The sequence below is a fragment of the Papilio polytes genome, unplaced genomic scaffold (assembly GCF_000836215.1).
Source record: "Papilio polytes unplaced genomic scaffold, Ppol_1.0 DF822622.1, whole genome shotgun sequence".
In the NCBI taxonomy this organism is placed as follows: domain Eukaryota; kingdom Metazoa; phylum Arthropoda; class Insecta; order Lepidoptera; family Papilionidae; genus Papilio; species Papilio polytes.
In genome coordinates this window covers 1,137,129-1,164,220 of record NW_013526582.1, presented here as the reverse complement: position 1 = coordinate 1,164,220, position 27,092 = coordinate 1,137,129, and the positions used below count along the sequence as shown (strand labels likewise).

The 27,092-nt window shown below is 35.0% G+C and overlaps 3 protein-coding genes across 3 annotated transcripts; 1 reads left to right on the top strand and 2 right to left on the bottom strand.

The window, feature by feature from the left end:
* Positions 1-299: 299 nt before the first annotated feature.
* LOC106105980 (zinc finger protein 813-like) lies at positions 300-10,508 on the bottom strand. The gene is made up of 13 exons (XM_013286498.1): positions 10,272-10,508; positions 9,580-9,699; positions 8,440-8,605; positions 7,771-7,994; positions 6,778-7,005; positions 6,076-6,284; positions 4,699-4,809; positions 4,176-4,271; positions 3,467-3,679; positions 2,709-2,820; positions 1,952-2,065; positions 1,181-1,336; positions 300-472 (listed from the first exon to the last, which is right to left on the bottom strand). The coding sequence occupies exons 1-13, from the start codon at positions 10,401-10,403 to the stop codon at positions 317-319; spliced, it is 2,037 nt and encodes a 678-aa protein (XP_013141952.1). The 5' UTR covers positions 10,404-10,508; the 3' UTR covers positions 300-316.
* Positions 10,509-10,709: 201 nt separating this feature from the next.
* On the top strand, positions 10,710-19,618 carry LOC106105991 (zinc finger protein 28-like). The gene is made up of 13 exons (XM_013286511.1): positions 10,710-11,414; positions 11,651-11,773; positions 11,982-12,174; positions 12,371-12,482; positions 13,123-13,284; positions 13,681-13,798; positions 14,117-14,323; positions 14,681-14,799; positions 15,661-15,771; positions 16,562-16,765; positions 17,590-17,701; positions 18,090-18,197; positions 19,314-19,618. Exons 1-13 carry the CDS (start codon positions 11,271-11,273, stop codon positions 19,500-19,502), a joined length of 1,902 nt encoding a protein of 633 aa, XP_013141965.1. The 5' UTR covers positions 10,710-11,270; the 3' UTR covers positions 19,503-19,618.
* A 305-nt stretch (positions 19,619-19,923) lies between these two features.
* Positions 19,924-24,537, bottom strand: LOC106105892 (probable galactose-1-phosphate uridylyltransferase). The gene is made up of 8 exons (XM_013286349.1): positions 24,463-24,537; positions 23,628-23,791; positions 23,222-23,349; positions 23,077-23,154; positions 22,104-22,256; positions 21,385-21,460; positions 20,403-20,622; positions 19,924-20,138 (listed from the first exon to the last, which is right to left on the bottom strand). The coding sequence occupies exons 1-8, from the start codon at positions 24,482-24,484 to the stop codon at positions 19,924-19,926; spliced, it is 1,056 nt and encodes a 351-aa protein (XP_013141803.1). The 5' UTR covers positions 24,485-24,537.
* Positions 24,538-27,092: the final 2,555 nt, after the last annotated feature.

The window sequence follows — 27,092 nt, the reverse complement described above, 5'->3', positions numbered from 1 at the left end:
TGACTAGGTCATAGTCAACCACGCTGGCCAAGTGCGGGTAGGTTGACTTCACACATATCTTTGAATTTCTTCACCGATATGTGCAGGTTTCCCCACGATGTTTTCCTTCACTGTAAGAACATTGGGAAAATTATGTAAATATGAAAATTCGAAAAATCGAAAATCACATTTGGTACAGCGGGATTCGAACCCAAGACCTGTAGATTACAAGTCAAGTGCTTAAACCACTGAGCCACCTACACTCTTACATCTCATATTTCCATTAATTAAGATAAATGCAGATAATAAAAAAGTTTTTTTAATTCCATAACATTTATTACACAATATTTTGTACAATTTGTATTGGTGTTGGTTGTACTTGTACCATATTTTGTAGATTATTCGCTAAATTCTGCTGAAAATATTGCATTCTATTTGTTAATTCTATCTCCGGGTATAATTCTTGCTTCTTCACTGTAGCTAATTTTGTTTGCTGTGAAAGTAAATTTATTTAACAAATATAAATGGAAAAGTTTACATATATGTTTGTTAGAGTTTGCAGCCTAAACTGGTTAATGGATCTTGATGATATTTGCCATAGATGCAGAGAATAGTCTGTGAGAACACAGACTACTTTCAATTTTGTAAATGGCCAGATTCTGTGATACAATATTTTTTTAAGTCTGTATGTTATATAGTATACTAACTGTTGCTCGCGACTTTTTCCGCACAAAATAAAAAAAAAACATAGCCTGTATTACTCAGTAATAACATAGCATTGGTTTAGTAGTTTTTGAGTAATTTCAATACATACAAAAATAAAAATCTTTCCTCTTTATAATACTAGTACAGAATATATGTACAGAATACATAAAAATATGGCCTATGTTACTCACAGATAAATTACCTTTCATCAGGTAAAAGAATTTTTGAGATCGGACCAGTAGTTTTTACATGAATTAAATACATAAAAATCATACTAATATTATAAATGTAGTAGTTTGGATGGATTGATGTTTGTTAGAGTTTGTAGCCTAAATGGCTGAACGGATCTGGTTGAAAAATGTCATAGATGTAGAGGATAGTCTGGAAGAACACATAGGCTACTTTCTTTTTTATTAACACCACGCGGACGGAGTCGCGGTTGGAAGCTAGTATGAAAATAAAAATCTCCCCTTTTTATTATATTAGTATAGATTACCTTATTCCTCTTACTGGAGTCATGCATCATTTTCATATGTTTATATATTGAAGTTTGCCAAGTAAATGTTGCCGGACATAATTTGCATTTAAATGTCTTTGTCGATGAACGATTTGTATGCATTGCCCATACATGACCTTTTAATCTTTTAACAGACTAAAAAAGAATATTAATTTTAGTTACTGTTTAAGATTACCATTAGATATGATGGATAATGGGAATGTATGGAAGCAGTAACTATGTACTGACCCTCCGTAGGGACATGGGCAAATTGATGTTTAGACTAGGGTTGTAACGGAGGTCTGTTTAACAGAAGCGGATGCGGAAGCGAATGATTTCGCCTCTGCAGAAGCGGAGTTTAACGGAAGCGGAAGCGGAGGTCAATAAAAAAAATATTAATTGTGACTTATTAAAGAAATAAAAAGTAAAACTACGTTAGATCATAATATATGTTCGAAATTTATCATAGACTAGCTGTTCCCGTGCGGCTTCATTCGCATGGAATTATGGAAATTTTATTTCATTGTTTACATTTGTCAAATTATCAATAGCAAATGTCAAACTGACATGACATGACATGACAAACCTTGACAATCTTGTTTTCTTGATGTTGGCAACAACTTCTGGTATCTTTCCCACATTAGGGTTTTTTATCCAAAATATTTACCCCCTAAGTTTAATGGCATGAAAATATATAGCCTAAAGATAAGTAAGTGTAGGGCTTTTTGTATATCATAACTAAATCTAGATTTTCTAGGTATTTCTACTCACTTTATAAGATTTCCCGCATATTTCACACAAATGTTCCGTTTCTGGTTCTTTATTCTTTTTACCTTCGTGTATATTATTCATGTGGGCGACCATTATTTTTGCTGTTTTAAATGCCTAGAAATATACAATAATCTTACTAACATTATAATTGCGGAAATGGATGGATGGAGTTAACAACCTGAAATGCTATGAATATAATATAAATAGTCTGATAACAATCCAACGTGTAAAATATTTGATTGAAACATCGGATTGTGTTACCTTATCTGACAGTGACGTCATAAGCTATCTGAGCCTCTATCAGCCAGTGTTGGGACAAGCCCTCAAATACATATTTTGCTTTTATTTCTAGTTCTACGCAAAATCGCGATAGCTGGTTAGCATATATTTTAACACATTCAAGGTTTATTTACAAAAATGATACATTTAAATAAGATCTAGCTGTTCCCATGTGTTTACATGTGCCAAATAATCAATTGCAAATGTCAAAGTGATGTCATAATGACAAACCATGGCAACCTTGCTTCCTTGATGTTGGCAGCAACTTATAGTCTCTTTCCCATATTAGGGTTTTTATCAAAAATATTTACCCCCTAAGTTTAATGGCGTGAAAATATATAGCCTAAAGCATGATGTAAGTGTAGGGCGTTTTATCAAGAAGAGAATTATTAAAAAATATCGTGTAATTGCTGACATCTTAGGCAACAAAGAAGTGGGTGTTTACGCTCTATTATAATAGTATAGATTATTATGTTACCTTTAAGCACACACTGCATTGATATTTTATTACTTTGAGATGATCCCAGTCAATATGATCAACCATACACCATTTAGATGCAAACTTTTTACCGCAGTAATTACAAGCGTGGCTGAAATAAAAAATTAAATACTCATGCACGGAAATTCGCGGTGTTCCACTTTCAGAATTGTCTTTTTATATTGCAGGTTTGGTCTACTTAAAAAAGTCTGTGATTTTCTTTGGTTTTAAATAATTAACAGTTAATTGGTTTGTTTTTCAATGACAAATAGTGAGGAGAATACATTATCTTTTGTTACATTGCTCTGTAAATGATCGTGCAAGCAATAAATACCGAAGTTTAGATTTGCACATCGTTGAAAATGACTCATTGACAAATGATTTTATGCTATAGAGGTTGTGGAAACATTTAAGTTACTGGGCCAATACAGATTACTTATTTAAGTAAAGAGGTTGCGTATTTTAAGTTGTAGAAATTTTGGGCTCTGATGGGAAGGAAACATATTATTTTTTTGAAGTTCTAGAGGTCTTTAAGTTACCGAGGTTTAAGTTATCGAGGTTTTTAGTATAACAAATTAAGTAGTACTGAGCTGAAACGACGGGATAATAAAAAAATATTCATGTACCACCGACTTTAGGATTGACATGACAAAAGCTTTTAATTAAATACTTCACACTTGCCGCGTGTCGTTTGTCACTTCGCCATTTTGGCGAAACCTGACACAGTTTCGCCATTTTGGCGAAACATGTATACTCACATGTACGCGTGTTCCGGTACGTGTCGTTTGCTCAGCCGCATATGGTTATTATAGCAATCCCTGCTGGAGAACGTCTTCCCGCACTCGCGACACTCGTGTGTTGCGCCGGCGTCGCGCTCGCGGTGGTTACGCGTGTGTCGCGCGAGGTTGCGTTTCCATTGGAACTGCTTACCGCAGATCGGACAAGGGTATGTCTCGCCGTTGTGGATCACACTACACAAATATATCTAGCTCGAAGGACCATTTGTTGTATGGAATATATCCTGGTTCAAACTTGGCCAGCGCAGAATAGGCATTGTATGGACTTTGTGTTCATTTTACTGTCCAATGTTCATTGTACTGTCCAACTGTATTGGCCAAGTGTGAACCGAAATAAGACTGAGAGACAGTACTGGCTTTAGCATTACAAACGCCCTGGCCCATGGCGCCCTGTTATGGCCGACGCCCTGATGGGTCGTCCCAACTCGCCCTTATGTAACGTCTGTACTAACAGTTATGACTTAAAGGACCAAAGGAGAATATACTAGTAAGGAATTTAGGCCAGAGAGAATAGATTCGAGGACTAAATGTTTTTGGTATGGGATTTATATTCATTAATAGTAATTGAACATATGCAATTGTTATATGGAAGTAGTAAACAACAGGAATATTTATTTACTGGGGACATAACACGAAAATTTTCAAGAAAGTGTTCATATGTGTTACTTACACGTGAGCTCTGTAACTCTTTTTAGAGAAGAAAACTTTATCACATCCTTTGCATGGTATATGTACTTTTTCTTCCGGTTGTTTCGGTGTTAGTATTCTGAAACAAAATTACAATCTCAAGTAACAGGTCAGATAACTTAGTCTGTGCATAATGTGGTAATTAACAATGGTAGTGCCCGCTTTAACATCTTCGCACTGCAGGGCACGCCCGGTGTAATACCACGACCACACAAGACAGGCGTGAAGTGGAAGCAATTCCGCAAGTCTGATGAGTGTGCTGCCGGAGGACTGATTTTAGTCCCTTTCCCCTTCCACCCTTTTCTTAAGAGGAAAGGATGAGAAGGAAAAGTGGATTTGACGGTGGAAGAGACGCATAGGAAGGGAAATATCCTCTTTATGTGCGTCTCCTCCGTCAATGAAGGGTAGGCAGCGCTGCAATTGCGGATGTTTATGTGCAGCGGTCGCTTTCCATTTCGATTGCCGCTTGCTTGTTTGCCATATTATAAAAAAAATGTTATACTTACTTTAAGTGATACTTAAGTGTCAATTTGCTAGCAAACACTTTCCCACAACAGTCGCATTGCGGACTCTCCTTATGGCACACGCCTCTGTGATAGCTCAACTTCGATTCTGAACTGTAAAATATATACCATAAGGTTGAAAATTAAATGTACAGTCGCGGAAATCAGCGGTATTCTAGTTAAGAAAAAATTGCCTTGTTCAATGCAACGAAACAAACTCCGCATTTTCTTGCAAATAACTAATTTTAGACAACTTTTTTAACTGATACTGTCGCTTTAAACTCAGAGCAACACTTCTCGTCAGGACTCAGGATGCGCGCCAAATACATACTTGTAGTGACATTGACAGCTGTCAGCTAGGGACGTGACGTTTATGCAGATAATCTAGTGTTGCGCCAATTCTACAGCACGGTACTAATTTTGTTCTTAACACTAATTAGATAGCAAAGAGTGAAAACGAAGAGCGTCGGTGGCTCAGTGGTTTAAGCACTTGACTTTCAATCTACAGGTCTTGGGTTCGAATCCCGCTGTACCAATGTGATTTTCGATTTTTCGAATTTTCATATGTACATAATTTACCCGACGTTCTTAAGGTGAAGGAGAACATCGTGATGCAGCACATATCTGTGAAAAAATTCAAAGATATGTGTGAAGTCAACCAACCCGCAGTGCAGCGTGGTTGACTATGGCCTAGTCACCCTAACTTAGGGTAGGCTCCGAGCCCCTCGGTGGGGACGTATAGTGAGCTGGTGATGATGGTGATGAGTGCAAACGAAGGTACAATAAAAAGTAACTAGCCGTGTATATAACCGACTTTTTTCGTAATAATACATTTGATTTATGAGCTGCTTTGTATTGATTTTTGTTTCGCTTCCTAATAAAAATAGCGAAGTGACCCGGCATTCATATAGAGGATGTTCTTCCTATGTCAAATTCACCTACCCTACATCGCAACCTTGAAGTTGATAGAATAATTCTAGTACCTTGTACTTGGCGACAGGCCGCAAAATAAGTAAGCCAAAACAAGGTAAGGGTGTTCCATACTCGAAAATAACAAGACGGACGTTAGTTATGAATGAGGAAGTGTACACCGGTAGAGGTAGACGTAGAAAGAGATGGTTGGATTGCGTGAAAGGTGACATGATCAAGAAGAGAGTGATGGCTGAGATGACGGATGATAGAGTGATTTGGAGGACGAAAACCTGTTGCGCCGACCCTACGGGAGTAGGATAAAGCAGGGGAGATGATGATGACCTTGTACTAGGTACTAACAGTTTGCTAGAATGTAGGGCAAGTGGATTTGGCATAGGAAGAACACCCTCTTTATGAATGCCAAGTCACTTCGCCATTTTGGCGAATGTATCCTGAAAAATGACTTACGAGAAAGTCTTCCCGCAAGTCGCACACGCAGTCCCCGGCGCGCCGTGCTCCGCCCGCACGTGCTTCAGTATACTGCGCTTGCGTGTTGTGACGTCATTGCATACGCGACATCTGAACGCTGTCAGATGCAGCGCGCGGTGACAAGACATATTGTCACGTGTAATGAAATACGCCTTACACACGTCACATTGGACATCCGCTTCACTTTTCTGTCGTTTAACATCGCAAATTTTAGGGCCTGTCCCACCAAATTGTAAATTGACAACCAACTTGTAAAATGTGAGATGAAAATATCGGATTTTGTTCCCTTATCTGACAGTGTTATTCTTAACCTATCTGAGACTCTATCAGTCAGTGGTGGGACAGGCCCGTAGTGTTTTAGATGCTTTGTTACAAGTTTCAAAGTTAAATGGCAGTTAAAATATTGATCTGATTTTAACTGGAAAGTCTTCAGATACAACAGTGTGCACCTTAGACAACGGCGGATCCAGGGAGGGTCATGTTAGAGTTGTGGCCTAAACTGCTGAACGGATCTCGATTAAATTTGGTACAGATTTTTTTTTAATTTTACGCGGATGTAGTCGCGGACTAAAGCTAGTAGTAAATAAAATTCCCATTAGACTGATGGAGTGGTACGATCGGAACGCAAAATACCTAATAAAACAATGTTTTCATAAAAATGTTTTGACAATAGAAACTCACCAAAACATGTTTTCCATTCTTATGATAATTCATTAATTTCTCCGTATTAAAACTTGTAAGACAATCGTCACATTTATATTTGAGTGCGGCAAATTCCTCTCTGGTGACATCCCGAGCACGGACTTGCCACATTTCTTCTTCACTCATTGTATACAGTTCTACATAATCTTCTGGCAAGTTCTTTAACTTTCTAGAACTCTTAACTGTATCTTCTGTATTATTATCAACCTGAAATAATTAATAATAATAATCATATAAATATTATAAATGCCAAAGTTACGATGGATGGATGTTTGTTAGCGTTTGTAGCCTAAACGGCTGAACGAATCTCCGTGAAATTACACAGGTTTAGAGCATAGTCTAGAAGAACACATAGGCTACTTTTTATCACGGGAATAGTTACGGTTCCCGTGGGATTCATTAATTTAGTTTTTTAATGTTTACTCGATCATTCTGCAACGGTTCAACATATCTTATTGAAATTTGTCACAGATATAAAACAAAGTCTGGAGTACACATGGGATAAGCTTCATCCCCGAGAAATGCCCGGTTCCCGGGATACGTAGCTTTTTGTTATTTATATAGATCGTATGTTTTCTAATACCACGCGGACGAAGTCGCGGGCAACAGCTAGTATTTAATAAAAGTTATAGAAAAAATAACTTAAAAAATGGAATATATATTATAAGAAGATTTGTCTGTGTGTTTGTGTCTGCTAAGCTCAGAAACAGCTTAACCGATTCGGATTCAGTCTTAACTAATCTACTAGAGTAAGCCTAATAAAAAAAACTATCATACTAATATTATAAATGTGAAAGTTTAGATGGATGTTTGTTGGAGTTTGTAGCCTATACTGCTGAACCGATTTCGTTAAAATCTGGTATAGATGTAAAGGGTAGTCTGGAAGAACACATAGGCTACTCAATTTTTTTTTTTAATTCCACGCGGACGGAATCGCGGGCGAAAGCTAGTGTCATGTAAAAATTAACAAACCTCAGATACAAAAGTCACTGGTAACAAATCATCTTTTACTTTCTTTTTACTTTTGCCCAATTTATTCCTTCTTTTTTTCTTCTTCGTCTTCAATTTAGAAAGTTGTATATCGTCGTCAGAGGAATGATTTTGATGTGCGGAATCTTCTAGAAAATTATCAAAGTAATCCGTTACATCTTCTTTCTTTGGACTTCCTACTGCTTCCAATTGTAAATCTAATGAATCTAAAAAGGTGAAAATAATAAAATAAATCATACTATCATACTGATATTACAAATGTAAATGTTTAGATGGATGTTTGTAGCCTAAACAGCTAAACGGATTTCGATGAAATTTAGTATAGATGTAGGGAATAGTCTGAAAGAACATATAGGCTACTCGTTTACATTTTTTTTAATTCCTCGCGGACGGAGTTGCGGGCGAAAGCTAGTAATCATATATTACAAGCCTTCCACCATGCGGACTTTCAAAAAAGTAGTCTATGTACATTTGGGAAGTTTTAAATGTGTCTGTATGGAAGGTCAGTCCAGTGGTAGACACCGGTACCTTGTTACCATGCTAATTGGATTGTTTATAAGAGGCAGATTAAATCTCATTACAAGGATCAAGTCAATTTAAAGTGGAACACCGCGGATTTCCGCGATTGTACTTTTTAACACTATTACTCACCAAAATTCTGTTCATATTTGTCTGTCTCATGTTCTATTTTGACATTATCTATAATATTATCTTCTTCTTTGAACTGCTGCACTACAACATCATACACAATGTTTGTAGAAGTAAGTCGATTGATAGAATGCTTCGTTAAATCATTCGGAGAGTTTAAAAACATTTGCTGTAAAAGAAAAAAATATTTAAATAAAATTTTAAGCCATTATCTTTTGACATAATCAGCATGGAGTTTGAGTTTTGTCCTTAGTAGTTATTTATTTATTGTTTACTAGCTTTCGCCCGCGACACCATCTGCGAGGAATTAATAAAATTGCCTTTGTGTTCTTCAAGACTATCCTATGTATCTATGTCAAATTTGAGCCGTTTAGGCTACAATTTCTAACATACATCCATCTATCTAAATTTTCTCATTTGAAATATTGAAATAATAAGAAGTAAGATAACAATGAAAGTGCAATTTTTATTTACAATACATTACAAACTTCTAATGTATGGTACTCTCTTATCGGTATTTCTCTACTAAATTAATTAATTTAACATATAAACCTTCCTTTAAATTATTCATTAAATTAAATCTAATTAAATCCATTGATATATACTATTATAATAAAGCATAAACACACACTTCTTTGTTGCCTAAGATGTCAGTAAATGCAGCATGTTTTTGAATAATTCTTCTTTTATAAAAAGCCCTACACTCCCGTTACGCTTTAGGCTATATATTTCACGCCATTAAACTAAGGGGTAAAATATTTTGGATAAAAACCCTACTGTGGGAATGAGACCATAAGTTGCTGCCAACATCAAGAAAACAAGGTTGCCATGCTTATTCATCATGTCATGTCATTTTGAAATTTGCAATTGATTATTTGACACATGTAAACAATAAAATATGATTTTCATAAGTTTATGCAGAAGAAGCTGCACGGGAACAGCTAGTTAGTTTTAAAGATGTAAGCAGACATAAGGACAGACAACGGAAAGCAACTTCTATAGTATACAGTGAAGAGAGGTTTTTAAGAAAGGCATTGTTGAATTATTTTTAATTTTAGTTATAGACAATTTTATATATACTTAGCAAACAATATCTTAGCTTGTAAAGGTAGGGAAAATAATAATTTTTTTTCTTAGATTTACCTTTTTTGAATATTCTATTAGCACTTGATATGCTTTATGTATTTGATGTCGAAATCTAACTGCGGAGGTCACTGAGGCAAGACATTCCCAACACACTTGGATAGTTAAGCCATCTGGGACCTGGAAGATAATTATTAAATATATTAATACTAATATTTTAAAGAGAAAAGATTTGTATTTTTGTATGTATTGAAATAACTCATAAACTGCTTGGCTGATTTCTACGATTGTTTCACCATTAAAAAGCTATTTTACCATAGCACTATTAATAATCAAGCGGATGAAGACGCAAGCAAGTTAGTTAAATATAATTTTAAAATGTCAAAGTTTAGATGAATGTTTGTTACTATGTATTTCCAGATCTTGGCAATGATGTAGAATATTGGAAGAACATATAGCCTACTAATTATATTTTTAATTATGTAAAAATTATTTTATAAATGATTATAAAGCAATGTAAATTTTGATTGTATTTATCCAATAATAATGACATGTAATTACTCATTATTTCAAATATTCAGAAATTAAAAAAAAAACTTAATAAGGACGGATCGAAGGTTTTTTGTTCTGAGAGAAATATTTAAATTAAACGTAGTTTTGGACATGAATATGTACTTGATAGATCATAAGTATACTTTTAATACTATTAATTATTTATTTGTGTTTAATTTAATATAGTTAAAAGCACTTACATCTATATTAGCCCATAATTTATAAAATTCCTTAACTTCGTCGCGATAAAACATTTTGCGATTGTAATTAAGACATCCGACGCAAATGCCGTTTACATTGTATCCTTCGATGTTTATATTAATTTCCTTCATGATTTTAGCACAACACTCTTAAATTGTTAATAAAAATATTTTACAAGCAATGGAAACTTTATTCCTTTCCTTCGGCCATTTTGTTGTTGTCTTTTGATCTTTTGTTTGACAGATTTTGAGCGTTGATTCTAATTATATTTTTAGCCTGTGGTAAGTTAAGATTTTAATATTTTTTAAATATATGTCCAGAGTACTATTTATAAAAAGTATTTTTTTAATTTCAAGACTCATATTTTATATATTTCGAATCTCAAACGCGAAAGAGATTTTTATTTTATCGTTGACAAGTTTGAACATAGCAACACTCAAGTATTGCTCGTATCCAATAACAAAAGACCTTCTGACGGTGATGTTATACACCATACAGTGCATCAAAAAATTACAAAGTACAATTGGATTAATGGATTTTGAACTTACTTTGTTTTGCTCGTTACTTGATTTTTTTTTTATTGAAACTAACGCCCAATGCTAGTTGATTATTACACAATTGATTTTCTAAGAACAGCAATTATTGTTAACATCTACGAATATACTGTACAAATATACAAATAGTTGAAACAATAACAATTAGAATGTAATGAAGAACTAAATAGAAATATTTAAACACATTAATAGAAGTGCAAAGTTGCCGCTTTAATAAATAAGCATTTTAAATACGAAAACTATTACAGACAAACTTTTGTTGCTCATTGTACATGCCAAAGTCTGATATTGCGGGTAGGAAAGAAGGGCGTGGGCGGGGGAAATGCATTCCATGTCATGTTATAGTTCACGGGTAGCCATTTTGTTGTGTCGTGAAATTAAATCTTGTTAAACAAATTTTGATATAATTGTTTTGATTTACAAATTGAATGTTTAACATTGAAAATGAACGATACATTGAAAACTTCGAGATTGAAACGTAAAATCTGCAGAACATGCCTCAGTTCTGATCGTACTACCCTAATATTAAATGAACAATCGGATTTATATCAAGTTTATCGACTGATAATATCAGAATTCACGACTGATGTAAGTATTGCATGAATGTTTTAATTTTACATTATTTAATCTAATTAGAATTCTATTTGATGCATAACATGAAAAAAAAAATAATCGTTTTTTTTTATGAAAATGAAGTTGTCTAAAAAGTTACTGCCAAAAAAGTTTCATAGCCATAAATGTTCTTTTTAATTAGAGTTTTATAATAAAATTTACTATCATTCTACAAATATATGAAAGTAAATAATAACTATTTTTATTTCTAGTTGGATCTATCTGATCAGAGCTTAGAGGCATGTTGGGAGTGTATTGCTATGTTGAAAAAGTTCAACAACTTCAAACGGCAAGTCCAAACAGCTCAAGAACATCTTCGAGGAATCGGTGAATCGGTAGGTACTAAATTAGGTGTTGAAATTAAAGGACTAAGATACGATTATTAACAATATATCCACTGTAAAATGTGTAGAAAGACATATTCCTTTCTCTTTTATTCTCTATTAAAACCAGAGATAATAATGGTCATGGAAACATACAGCCAAACATTTTTCTTTGTTTAAAAAAATGAAGTTGCCAGTTATATTTCATTTATTTTTTTAGGACCCGAACCTTGCATTATTTTCTCAGCCACTATCTTCTCTGCAGATACTATTAAAGTTAGGATATGACAAGGTATATGTTGAAAATACAATGCAAACAGAATGTTCACAAGACATTAACACATTGGAGATAGTAAAAAATGAACCTGTAGATATAACTGAGAAAGATACTGGACATGAAGATACTTTAGGAGGCAAGTAACAAAAAAATAAATTAATGTGGTGAAGTCTTCTAGTGGTGCTAAAATTTTTAAAATGTATCTGTGTTGCCGAGAAATCTTTTCAAAATATCACTTTTTTTGTTGAACCCCTGCTATTACCTATAAATTTTTGAACCTTTGACATTATCTTGGATTCCATTCTGGTCCACTTATGTCAATAATTTTCTAGTTCCAGGCATATTGGATAATGATTCAGTATCACATATAGAGGTTAAAATAGAACCTTTAGCTGTGGACATAGAGCAGAAAGATCACAATATACCAGAAACACATATATTTGGGTATGAAATGTTTTTTTTTTAAAATATGACTTTTTGAAATGCTTATAGTTTAGTGGTTAAGGGTACAACTGAATTATCGCTTGTGCGTTCAATTGCATAAAATTATAAAAAGTGCTTCTTCTTTTAATGATTAGTTGACCCCATTGTTATTTCGATGATTTCGCCAACGCCAAGGTTGAAGATAATTGAAAGCATATAAAACAAGACTAAAATTTTGAGTAGCAGTTAACTAGATAGACGGAATCCACTGTGATTGACAAATGACCGGTAGCTGGTGATATCAATCAAGGCACTATAATAGGATTATAAAAATTTCATTTGATTGTTACCATTTGTCAAATTATCAATTGCAAATGTCAAAATGAAATGACATGATGTCAAATCATGGCAACCTTGCTTCCTTGATGTTGGCAGCAACTTATTGTCTCTTTCCCACATTAGGGTTTTTATCCAAAATATTTACCCCCTTAGTTTAATGACGTGAAAATATATAGCCTAAAGCGTGACGTCAGTGTAGGGCTTTTTATTAAAAAGAGAATATTCAAAAATATGCGGTAATAGCTGACGTCTTAGGCAACAAAGAAGTGTGTGTTTACGCTTTATTATAATAGTATAGATAGTTACTATTAGTATTTTGCAGGACAATAAAAGACCCTAATCAGTCAACATTACTAGAAAAGTCACTTCTCACAGAACCTGTGATAGAAGAGCAAAGAAAAAAGAAACGTATTAAAAATAAATCTGATCTAAGGTGTGGATATATAACGGAATATATGAATGAAGATGACATGCTTGCTTTTAGGTAAGTTTGTCACCGTTAGGCAATAGTTGTCATCTATGGACATTTATTGCCGTATTTTCTTGGTGTCCTTTAGATGACAATTTTTGCTATTAAAGTATTTTAAAGTAGTTGTTTATTTTATATATTTCTCTATTTAATATTTTTAGGACTTAAGGCCCATTTACACCAATTTTCTTGCCATTACATATAATAAAATTGAAGCACTAATTATCTTGTATTTTAAAAAAATCATATCTTCCATATTATGTTTGCAACAATTATTGTATGCCACAGCAAAAAACTTGCTTTATTTGTCAATGGGCATTTAGTGTTATTTTCAAGTTGTCATATAAGGAGCAAGATCTATTAAAAGAAGTAGAATATTGAAGACTACTTTAATACGTTTGATATATTTAGGGAAGAAGCAAAGAAGAAAATTTACTATGCGGATGCTGCATACAAGTGTGAAAATTGTATCCTTGGCTTCTATACTAAACAGCATTTTGAGGAGCATTACGAATGTGCACACAAACCTGTAAGTCACATGTAGATGACATTCATTGCCGAACTGTAATACATAATTTTTTTTCTTCGTTTATTTAAGATAAAAGCATTTGCTGTATTTTAAATCAATTTTGCATATAATATTTGTAATTTAGAGACTACAGAAATTGTCAGACTATAAGTCATTTTTGGACCAACTTTGTCCTTACACATTAACAAAAATTGTCAAATTTGATGTATTGAGAGCGCAGCACGAGCAGGGCCACTACGTGCAGCATGTGTGCCTGTGACGTCACAGTAGTTGCATGGCTTAGCACAGCTGAGATATTTCCCCCGTCGCGTCGCGCAGAGGGAGGGCACCGCGCCGTGCAAGGTGTGCTACTCGTACGTGGAGGAGGGGCGCGTGTCGCAGCACGTGCAGGGCCACTACGTGCGGCTCGTGTGCCGGCTCTGCGGGCACGCCGAGGCGAGCGTGCGCTGCGCGCAGCTGCACGTGCAGACACATATAGAAACCGAGACAGACTCAAAGCCTGTCAAGATTCGACCAATGCGGATGGTGAGTAAACAGCACAGCAATATAATTGGTCTGTTTTGACAGTATTTGCAATAGGTCCATCGGAAAAAATAACACTATCTAATTCAAAACAATGATTTTTGGTTTGTCGGGTTGTCCGTGAGTTTGTGCTTGTTAATCTCATAAACGGCTTTATCGATACGGACTCTGTTTTCACGTATGTATTTTACTAAGCTTTATTTATTTTACTAAGCTATATTTAGTGTTTGTTTTATATTATTTTAATGAGGTTAAAAATGTTTTTGCGTTACTGTCAAAATGGATCTGCATAGATAATAGATGTCCATTATTGTCTATTACAGTAAACTGATGAATACAAAATATCACTTTCTGTTCTAGCGTAGACAGAAACAGAGCAAGGAAGCGCAAGATATCAATGAAGAGGCTAAAAGGTTGAGAAAACTCTTGTCAAAGACAAAATCTGGGTACAAATGTCTTTACTGTGACATGCACTTTGAGTGAGTATTAGAATTAATTTATCTAATAATTCTCACTTCGGACTATCCTGGCGCGACAACAATATAAAAAACGATTCTATGAAACTGGAGCGATTTTTACCCGTCCAAGTTTGAAAAATTGGACATTTACAAAGCAGTATTTAATTGACGGTATTCGTATAAAGGCGGATTGTGTACCTCGCCGCCACCTATGGCCGCCGTGTCTTTTCCTCTATATGTAGTTGAGAAGTGGGATATGCTCTTTTTATTAAATAAAAAAATTAATTCATTTGCTACGAGCTGTTGCCCGCAAAGTTCGTTAGTTTGGAATTAAAAAGAAATGGTCGTTTATAACATTTCTGCTTGCATCTACTTCTTACCAGTTACCTTCCAGTCAAAGTCCCGTCCAAATCGGTTCACCCGTTTCAGAGATAGCGGTCCGGTCGCCATTTTGACAATGGGGTATTTAAAAAAAAGTAACCTATAATATGGCCATCTATGTCAGCTACCCTTCAGTCAAAGTCCGTTCGAAATTGGCCTAGCCGTTTCGGAGTTTACCTGGAACGAACGCGGCTTGCGGACAGACAGACAGACAAAAATTTTAAATGCGATTATCAAGAATAGTAGAAGTGAAGAAACTGACATTTTTCAATATGGTGTAGTTTGAACGAAATAAAACTCTTTGAATATAGAAACTTACATGAAATCTGAAATTTCAAATTAAATTTAATCTATTTGTTAGGCACTCCTGTCTCTTAAAACGTAATGATTATATTCTCTTTGCTTCGGACGGTAATAACAGTAGCGTAACGGTATTTAGACTTTTTTTGTCACATCGGAACTCGATACGAAACTAATTAATTATTATGTTTTTTTTTCCAGGCATACACGATACCGTAAATCTCATATGGACAGACATCACAGGGAGCGTCTTCAATGTGACCATTGTCAGAAGAAATTCGTCAATAGAACTACTTTGATAGGACATTTAAGGTATTTTCTAGTAATAGTTGAATAATCTTACTAATATTATAATTGTGAAAGTTTAGATGGATGTTTGTTAGAGTTTGTATCCTAAACTGCTGAACGCATCTTGATAATGTAGAGCACAGTCTAGAAGAACATATGGCCTAATTACTTTTATTTTTTAATTCCATGCGAACGGAGTTGCGGGCGAAAGCTAGTTAGAAAAATGTACTCAATTGAGTCGTTGGTTATTGTTGATTTTCAACGTAACGAGTTGTAACTGCGGGTATGCAAATACCAGTAGCTGGCAAATGCATGCCTGCTACAGGCATGTAAACACTAACTGCATTCCAGTACCTGGCATTTACCGAGCAAGGGAGATATTTGATTTTGTGTAGTCATTTCAATAAACTAGCTGTTGCTCGCGAATTCGCCCGCGTGAAATTAAAAAAATATAGCCTATGTTACTCACAGATAAATTTCCTTTCTGACGTTTAAAGAATGTTTAAAATTGGCCCAGTAGTTTTTGATTTAAATTGTTTAAACCATCGTGAGACATTACTGTATGCGAAAATTAAAAACGTGACCGCGAACAATAGCTAATTAATACTCGCTCTGAAGAAGGACCCCCGAAGGGTTTGAAACTCGTCGGTGCCGTCACCGGAGGATAAAAGCGTGAGTTGAGCCGTTTTTAATTTTCGCTAAAAGTTTTTATTTCAATACATACAAATTTTTCCTGTTTATAATATTAATAAGATTAATGTTTTTCAAATGTATTTAAGATTTTACGAAATAATTACACTAAATATCCGTATAGGTTACACGAAGGTCCCTTACCACGTCAGGAATGTACCATCTGTCACAAAATGGTACGAGTTTTACAATTTAAGTACCACTTACAAAGACATGAGAACAAACAAACATATGAATGCAAGGATTGTGATAAGGTTTTCTCAACTTTGATGACGTATCAGGGACATCTTAAGTATTCTAGAGCGCATGCTTCGGATCAGATACTCAAGTAAGTGAAACAGAGTAAATTAAGTGATCACTAATATTACATTGAGTTAGTGGTCACTAATGGCCACACAAAGTGGTATCTAGTATTCGCTCGGAGTAAGTAGTCACTAATAGCCGTACATACTAAGTGGTCACTTATGGCTATAAGTACTAAATTGACAGTAATAGCCACAGATTTTGGGAGGTCACTAGTAGTCACAGAGTAAGTGGTCACTAATGGCCACAGAAAGTGGTACCTAGTAATCGCACAGAGTAAGTGGTCACTAATGGCCGTACATACTAAGGTTCAATAATGGCCATAAGTACTAAATGGACAGTAATAGCAACACTGTTTTGGTGGTCACTAGTGGACACAAAGTAAGGGGTCATTAATGATCACAATTCACAGTTAAATGTCACCTCCCTAACATAAAAGTAAAAAATTAGTTAATATTTTTCATAATAAATGTGAAATTTTGTGTTTTTCTGCTACTACTACTGTCAATTTTATTTTAAATTCCATGATATTAGTTGTCATCTAGTCTACCTATACATATAATAAAATTGGAGTGTCTGTAACAACAAAAGAACAATTCCAGATTTCGGTAAGATGATGTATTTGAGTTGCTGATAACGAAAATCGCATTTAAAAAATTTTTGTCTGTCTGTCTGCAAGCCGCGTTTATTCCGGGTAATCTCCCAAAACGGCTGGGATTTCGACCGGATTACAGAAGGGTAGCTGATATAGACGACCATATTATAGGCTACTTTTTTATCTTAATATTGCAGGGAAGTCACGGGCAACACCTAGTTTTAAAATCTTTTAAATTTACACACATCCCCCAGATTCCCCTGTCCGAGGTGCAATAAGGGCTATTCCACACAACAAGCGATGCAGGACCACTTTAATTATCAACATTTAGGAAAAACATCCCATAAATGTCCTATTTGTGATAAGGTAATGTATCGGAAATGTTAGTCTTTCTTTTGCTGTCAACATAGAATTAAAACCATTAGTTCCCCTTTCACGCTTTAGTTCCCTCTAGTTTAAGCAAAATGTTTGTTCCTTTTCTCAGCAATTAGTTTTAAAGCTATTAACTCCCTGGGCGAGATATGACGCCCTCTTTTTAACTATTTAGGTAGTTAATAAGCCTATCTGAGATTGAAAATTGCAGATTTGTAACGCCCTTTTCAACCCAGCGCCCTGGGCCGCCTAACAACGCCCAACACTAACGCCCTGTACTGATTTTTGATACGTTTCTGTGTTAAATAGATAATCATACTAATATTATAAATTGAATGCGGACGGAGTCGCGGGAAAAATATTAGTTATTTAATATTTCCAGCCTATAGCATCTAAAGCGTATATAGAACGTCATCTAATGAGGGTACATGGAGAAAAGAAGGAGAAACCAAAGAACCACGTCTGTCAGCAATGCGGCAAGGGATTCACGGTAAGTGTACATTGCTTGCTTAGTACGTGTGGTAATAAATTAGAATCATACAAAACCCGCAATGTAACGTACAAAAACATTTACTTTTATTATACATTGCTTGCAAAGTACGTGTAGTAACATATTAGAATCATACAAAACCCGCAATGTAACGTACAAAACATTCACTTTTAGTATACATTGCTTGCTTAGTATGTGTAGTAATATATTTCAATCATAGTAAACCCGCAATGTACTCTTAATAAGTGTTTAAGTATTCATAGTTTAGTCCACTACAGATGTTCTGACAGTTTTAACTGAAAATCTGTTTTTAAAACTGATGTCTGAAACTGTCGCATGTGAAGGCAAAATTTTATCTCTACAGTTAAAAACTTCTGCGTTTATAAGCAAAATTTTAGACTGTATAGTTTGACAGTTCATCTCCCCTGCCTTATCCTACTCCCGTAAGGTCGGCGCACCGGTGTTTCGTCCTCCAAATAACTCTATCATCCGTCATCTCAATCACTCCCTTCTTGATCATGTATCATCATGTTTAACAGTGGTAGTGCCCGCTTTAACATCTTAGCACTGCAGGGCACGCCCCCAGTAATACCACGACCACACAGAAGACAGCCGTCAAATGGAAACAATTCCGTGTTTCGTCTGATGAGTGTGGTGCCGGAGGCCTAATTTAAGTCCCTTTCTCTTTACCACCCTTTTCTTATAAGGAGAGGGTGGGAAGGGGAAGTGGATTTGACAGTGGAGGAGATGCATAGGAAGGGGAAATACCCTCTTTATGTCCTTCTCCTCCTCCATCGGATAAGGGTAGGCAACGCATCTGCGATCGCGGATGTCTATGGGCAGCGGTCGCTTCGCCATTTTGGCGGATTCAGGTGGCCGCTTGCTCGTTTGCCACCTTATGTTATAAAAAAAAAAATGTCACTTTTCACGCAATCCATCCATCTCTTTCTACGTCTACCTCTACAGATGTACCCCTCCACATTCATAACTAACGTCCTTGTTACATGCGATTCACCCCTTCTCATAACATGCCCCCACTCTAACCTTTTACTTACATGTCAGTGTTTATTATTTATTAACGTGTGTAGCTTTACGTCGTTATAATCGGATTTCCAGGATAAAAGATCGTTAACTCAGCACGAAGTGATCCATTCGGGTAACAGACCTCTCTCATGTGATATATGTGAACAGACATTCAAACAGAAAGCCACGTTATATACACATAAGAAGCGAGTACATAATGTAACACCAGCTAAGAAGGTTCTGGAATTCATCAAGGAGAAAGAAATGGAAGAATCGAGTTGAAAATCAAATGTTACTGTAAGATTGTGAATTTGGGCAGTTTGAAATCTTACTATGTTTTATGATTAAAAATGTTGAAATGTATTAAGATGTTGTTTCTAAATACAAGGTAACATTTTTATGTGTTTTTTGTGTTAACTACAATATTTTCTAAATTAAATAAAGAGTTATGCATATAAATAACTTATCTTACTTCTTACTTATATTGTAAAGGCGAAAGTTTGGATGGATGGATGTTTATTAGAGTTTGTAGCCTAAACTGCTGATTGGATGTGGATGAAATTTAGCATAGATGTCTGCAAGAACACATAGGCTATTTGTATTTGTTTTTAATCTCTCGCAGACGGAGTCGCGGGCGAAAACTAGTGATTTATAAATGTGAAATGTAATTAAAAAAAATAAAAAACATCGTTACTACTACATTTTATTCCTTTTTATTCCTATAATGCACATTACTACACTCTCTTAGTTTCCCCGCAGCTTGTTCTGGTGTTAAATCTCTTTGCGGCTGCGCCAACATTTCATAGCCCACCATGAACTTCTTCACGCTAGCGGAGCGCAGCAGCGGGGGTAGATAGAGAGCGTGTAATAACCAATGGGGTGAATCTCCAGGGGTCGAAGATGGTCCTGTGGGTGCGCCTGAAATGAAAAATCAATTAGTTCAGGTTAGTTAACAAATTCGATAGTGGCGCCACTAACATATTATTTTAGAACAACGCCATCTATTGAAAACAATCTAAAATTATATTATTACTAGTTTTCGGGACTCCGTCCGCGTGGAGTTAATAAAAAAACAAAGTTATCATATGTGTTCTTCCAAATACCTATCCATTTAGGCTACAAACATCCATCCATCCAAACTTTCAAATTTATATTAATAAGAAGAATGATTTTTCGACTCACCATGCCATCCCATACTATAAGGGAAGTTGCATTGGAATAGATTATCATATTTAGTAGTCAATTCTTTCATGATCTCAGCTAATCCTCTCTTCTGTTCTGCGTTCAAGTCTGTCATCCTCTGCGGGGTGCCATTTAGTGGTAACACCATTGTTTCGTAAGGCCAAGCCGCCCAGTACGGCACCAATGCCACCCATTCCGAATTTTGTATCACTATTCGTTCCTGGAATTAAAAAAAGAATAACTATTAATTTCAACCTAATAGTATAAACGACATACGAGCAGGTAACCGCAATAATTCGCCAAAATAGCGAAGTGTAGAAAGTGTAGACGCATAGAAACAGATTCTCTTTATCTGTTGCGATCTTTCCCCCCGTTAAATCCAGTTCTCTTTCTCGTACAAAAAGAGAAGGTAGGGAAGAGGATCTCAGTCTACACGGACACACATCAGAGTGAAGGCAGAATGTCCACTTGATATCTGTCTTCTGTGTGCTTTTGTAGCACTTTATTACAAAACTCTTCTCTCTCTCTCTCTCTCTTTCTAGCCTGTATCCCATATAGTAGTGGGGTCAGCTTTGTCAATCTCCTCCACTTCGCTCTAAGCATCCTGCTCCGAACTTGACACTCCACCTCACCACCTTGTTTTGGGTCTGCTCCTAACTCTTCAACGGGAAGAGAATGTCGAAACTCTTATATTAAACTAATGTTGTCTCTAACGTTGTCAAAGAGTAGGAAAGGGATGGCATGTCACTGCAGTAGATAGTTTCTTAGTTAAAGAAATCTTACTTCTTACTAATATTATAAATGCGCAAGTTTAGATGGATGTTTGTTAGAGTTTGTAGCCTAAACTGCTGAATGGATCTTGATGAAATTTGTCATAGATGTAGAGGATAGCCTGTAAGAACACATAAGGTATTTGCTTTTGTTTTTTTTTATTCCGCGTGGACGGACTCGCTGGCAACAGCTAGTTCAATATAATCCTTACTTTTTGCTCCAGCTCTTTTTCGACGTAGTCCACTAACATCGATTTCCCATATTTTTTATAATAATCCAATTGACATCTGAAAATTGTAAACATACGAAATAAGATTCTATTTACAAAATAATTTACGATTTAGTAGAAATTGTTTGGAGCATAGAAATGTCTCTTGCTTTAAAACTCTGAAAGTACTAATCTATTTCTATACTATCTATACTATTACAATAAAGCGTAAACACACACTTCTTTGTTGCCTAAGATGTCAGCAATTACAGCATATTAGTGAATGATTCTTTTTTTATTAACAAGTCCTACACTTACGTCACGTTTTAGACTATATTTTTCACGCCATTAAACTTAGGGGGTAAATATTTTGGATAAAAACCCTAATGTGGGAAAGAGACCATAAGTTGCTGCCAACATCAAGGAAGCAAAATTGCCATGCTTTGTCATCATGTCATGTCATTTTGACATTTGCAATTGAATTTGACGAATGTAATCAATAAAACAATTTTCATAATTCCATGCGAATGAAGTCGCACGGGAACAGCTAATTATAACCTAAAAGTTTTTTTAACATTTTAAATGTTTTATAGTTTGTAGCCTAAATTGCTAAACGAATCTCGATGTGTCAGATATAGAGTATAGTCTGGAAGAACACATAAAATTTTTATTCCAATGCGGACGGAGTCGCGGGCGAAAGCTGGTAAATAAATAATAATCACCTATCCTTAACCCTGGGTTCGTTGGGTAGGAAACTAGATGCCCAGATCTGGCAGTGTGGGTGTGGATTGGAGCAACCCATAACCGCACCCTTGTTCTCGAACACCTGCACCCACGTGTAGCGGCGACCCAGCTCCGTCACTTGAGATACCCATCTGTGATAGGTAATATTTATGACAGTAATATAAATGAAAGTTTAGATGGATGGATGTTTGTTAGAGTTTGCCTAAACTGCTGAACGGATCTCGGTAAAATTTGGTAGAGATGTAGAGGATAGTCTGGTGGCAAATTCCTTTAAAATGCTATTTTGACACGAATTTTTATGAAGCTTAGGCAGATTACAAAGAGACAGCGTTTATGACTTGACGGTGACATATTTATTTTATCCATGTAAGATGATTTAGATGTCAATGGGGCTATTATTTAATAAAGCAAAAAACAATAAAAAAAAATTAAGTAGAGTTATTTTCAAATATATTGGCAGTCAAATGAAACCATCTTTCTACTAGTACAGTATTGCTTTATCTGTGTCGCTACGTTCCGTTACACTTAACATTACGTTCCGCGACACGAGCGAAATTAAAAACTCAGAATATATCTAACATCTGTTTAATCAATATTTTTATAATAAAGCGTAAACACACACTTCTTTGTTGCCTAACATGTCAGCAATTACACCATATTTTTGAATATTCATTTTTTTCAATAAAAAACCCTACACTTACGTTACGCTTTAGGCTATATATTTTCATGCTATTAAACTTAGGGGGTAAATATTTTGGATAAAAACCCTAATGTGGGAAAGAGACCATATGATAAGCTGCCAACATCAAGAAGCAAGATTGCCATGGTAAGGTAATTGGTATTGACATTTGCAAATGAGAATTTGATAAATATAAACAATAAAATAAAACTTTCATAATTTCATGCGGATGAAGCCGCATGGGCACAGCTAGTCTAAAAAAAAAGACTTACTCTTCAATAACAGCCAGTATTTCTTCCACAGACATTAGCGGTAATGTCATAGATGAGTCTGGATGGAAGCACATCACTCTGTAAAATAAACATAATTATTTGTTTCTTATTATTAAATCCACAGAAAATAAAACTTTGTCTATACCTGCATGTTCCTTTAGCAGGTCCGGCTTGGAATAACGGATGTTCCGGTGGCGATGGTTCCGGAACTTTCGGCAGAAGCGCGGGAAAATCGTTCGGGAACACATAAGTTGACGTGTAGTTTGGATTACGCTGGGGGTTTAAAAATAATTGTTAATTAACAACCTAAAAATCGGATTAAATACTGAAATATCGGACTTCGACTATAAATCTTTTCAAATATCTCTGAGGCTCAATATAATCCTGGTTCGCAAAACCCTCCCTCATCCCACTATACCCAGCTACATCTAATTGTCTGTGCAGCGACTCCTTCGAACTTATGAGCCGTCAACATATCTGATAACAACTATAAATTAGTTGGCACATCGTGGAGTATACCACTCTTAATCCCGATGTGCCAATTCACTTACCTGTCCGTTAGACCTAACAGCACCAGCTCGTAAAGGGTTGTTGACATCTGGTGGTGGTTCCTCAGCCGCTTGTTCTGTCTGTCCGCTCCAAGGTCGCTTGCAGCGGTGAGGTGATACTAAGATCCATTCGTCCTTTAATGGATTGTATCTGACATGCTGGTGCTCTGGATATTAGTGGAAACAGGGCTTAAAGTTTGAAATTGGAATGTAATGATGAACGCTTTAGAGCGCACAACTAAACAATTGCATAACTTTTGAGCGATTGTCGGTTGTTTTGCAGCTAATTCAATCGTTTTGCACAACTACAAATCGTGTAGTCTACCTCCATATAAGCTCATGGAAATCAAAATGCTACTAAACAGTTGTACAATAGTTTAGTCCAGTGATTCTCAACCTTTTTTTGTTGCGGCACATATTTAACAATTTACAATTTTGGCGGCACTCAAAGAAAAAGATAAAAATTATTTCCTTACTACAACAAACAGCTTATATAGTTAATAACAAAAAATTTAAATATACGAAGTAAACCAATATATACTACAATAAAACTAAGGTTTTTTTAAGGTATTAATTGCAAGATAATAATAAAAAAACTTAGCGGCACACTAAAGTGACGCGGCACAGTAGTTGACAATCACTGGTTTTCGACGTCAGAATTTAAAATTCCCGCCATTGGCTGTCACTCTGACATTATTATACTCTTTGACTTTGACATTGTAAATGATCTTCACTTGAATTACGTCGATTCATTTAATTTGCTTTGTTAAATATTTAACTAACTAAAGTAGTAACATTTAAAAGTGACTGTTACTAATAATAGATAACTTTTACGTACCCGTTGGTTCAAATTGATCCATTTTGATGAACGTCACGCTACGACGACTGACTCGACACGAGTGACGTACGTATGTACAACATATCGATAACAGCTGAATATGAATTAGTGTTGGTTTCTTGTTTATCGAACATAATTTTATATTATAATTAAAAGTAAAATAAAAGCAACATATCTAAACTAAAAAAGGCCTAATATATTTCAGATATGCCATTTTCTATGTCAATTTTACGTGTTTTCTGACAGAACCAAAAAGATAAAACAAAATGTTTTGCGTACTAATATTTCGAGTGATAACTCACAGTTAAGAGCATATAAATATTGAATAAATAAAGAAAAAATGATATTTCGGTTATGAACAAATAAATGTATTGGTAGATTTTATTGCAATATTTGTTATACATAAATAAAATTGTCGATAAATTTAGTACAGCATCACTAAACACATGTAACCATAAATGTTTGGTTAACGTCTGATAAAAAGGCTAAAGTTATCGGTAAGTTTATAACATGTTAGATAAATTGATTGTTAATGTTATAAGTATGTTATTTTAGTAATTTAGTAATCAAACGTTTCAGTGCCAAAATTAAAACAATGGTCTAAATATACTCTGCCAATAAAATCTGCCATTGTAGTTTAAAATAGGTGACAAACATTCCCATTTTATTAGTATAGAAGTTTGATTACATTTTAAAATAAATACGACTAAAATTTGATTAAAAGACGCTTTTTTGTCTTTTCTAGTGTACATTACAGCAAAACAAGCCATTAAAATGATTTACTTTTATTATGCATTACTTTCATTATTTTGTCTAAACGCCATCTATGTTGTAACTAGTAAAACATTACGAAATTTTATTCAATGTTTTTTCCAAAAAGTCTTTCTACCGATAGATGGCGTTTTACCAAATAATTAAAAATTAAAATTGAAATGCAGCTTTTTGTATATTTATTGTATTTTCTTGTAGAAAAATACGTTTGGAAGTTTTCTTTTATTGTAAACTTTTACTTTATAGATTAGTTAGTTGTATCCTATTACTTACTTTTTTAATTTGATAAAATTAAGTGCCTTTCAGTTTTCTAGACAAGACGAAAATCATTGAGAGAACACATGGAGTGGAGACTATTCTAAAAGGCTATAAAAGGGCAATAAGGTTACTTCTGTAACAAAACCTTTGTACAGAAAATATGTAAAATATTTTTATCTTCATTTGTTTTTATGTATTATTATCTTGTATTTATTTACCGTACTTATATGTACTTACATAAATATGACTGTACTGAATATTAATATTTTTGCCAATATTGTTAACTACTTATTAAGTTACAGTTATCAGTTCTTCAGGAAACTCTTTAACCTATTTCGTTAACCTAAATGTTACAATGCAGGGCAACATAAAGGTGGTCCTACATTAGGGCGATTGTAATTTAACTATTTTAAATCATACTACTGGTTCAAATTATCATAAAATCATACTAATATTATAAATGCGAAAGTTTAGATGGATGTTTGTTAGAGTTTGTAGTCTAAACGGCTGAACGGATTTCGATGAAATTTGGCATAGATGTAGAGGATAGTCTGGAAGAACACATAGGCTATTCACTTTTCTTTTTTTTTATTCCACACGGACGGAGTGGCGGTCAAAAGCTAATATAATATAAAACTTCTGTCAGATTATAGTTTTGTACTCCGATCGTTATTTTTAAGATTTCATTTGTTTTTAATGAGTTAAGACGAAACTTTAAATTTTAAAATAATCGATTACGACAAAATATACGATAGACAGCAAAAATCTACAGTACTCTGTATTCCCAAATTTACGCAAAAATTGAAAGATATTTTATCAAGTTAATCTATACCTCTTTACTAATATTATAAAGAGTAGTAGTAATTTTGAATGTATCGAAATAACTCAAAAACTACTGGGCCGATTTCAAATGAATAAAATTTCATGTGTTCAATTTTATTACTCTTGTAATTGACCCCCTGTTGGTTATAATAGACCCAACGGGGGGTGCAAATATAGTCGAGAGCACACAAGCTAAAATCAATCAATCAGCAATTGTAACGGGACTATCAGTAGAGTTTGAGAATCACAACGCTAGTGTGTTTAGAGGCTTATAGGACAGTTTTGCAGCAAACGCGGGCACTGCGCTATCCGCATTGAATCAATGCCATCACCTGAATGCGCTGTTAGTGTTATAAACGTCGACTTACACTGACGAAATATCTATAAACAAAGGACACGCACTCAAATAGGACATTTCCTCCGCTTATTACAAATCCTTTTCTTATTACGGTGGGATGGGAAAGGAACTAAAATTTAGCCCCAGATATGCTCTAACCGTTAATTGTCTGAGGAAGAGACGGACAGAGGATAATCTCCCTATGCGTCTCCATCAAATCCCCTTTCCCTTCCTAATATTTACAAGAAATAGGTTGGAAGAGAAAGGAACGAAAATGAGGCATCCGATACAAACAGTCATCAGACTGTACGTGGAATTGCTTCCACTTCACCTATCTTTTGTGGTCGTGGTTGTATCAGAGCCAATTCTTGAGACGATGTTTAAGAAGGCTCTACCACTAACTATTGCACAGCTGTTGTGTGATTTTCGATTGTTTCATAGC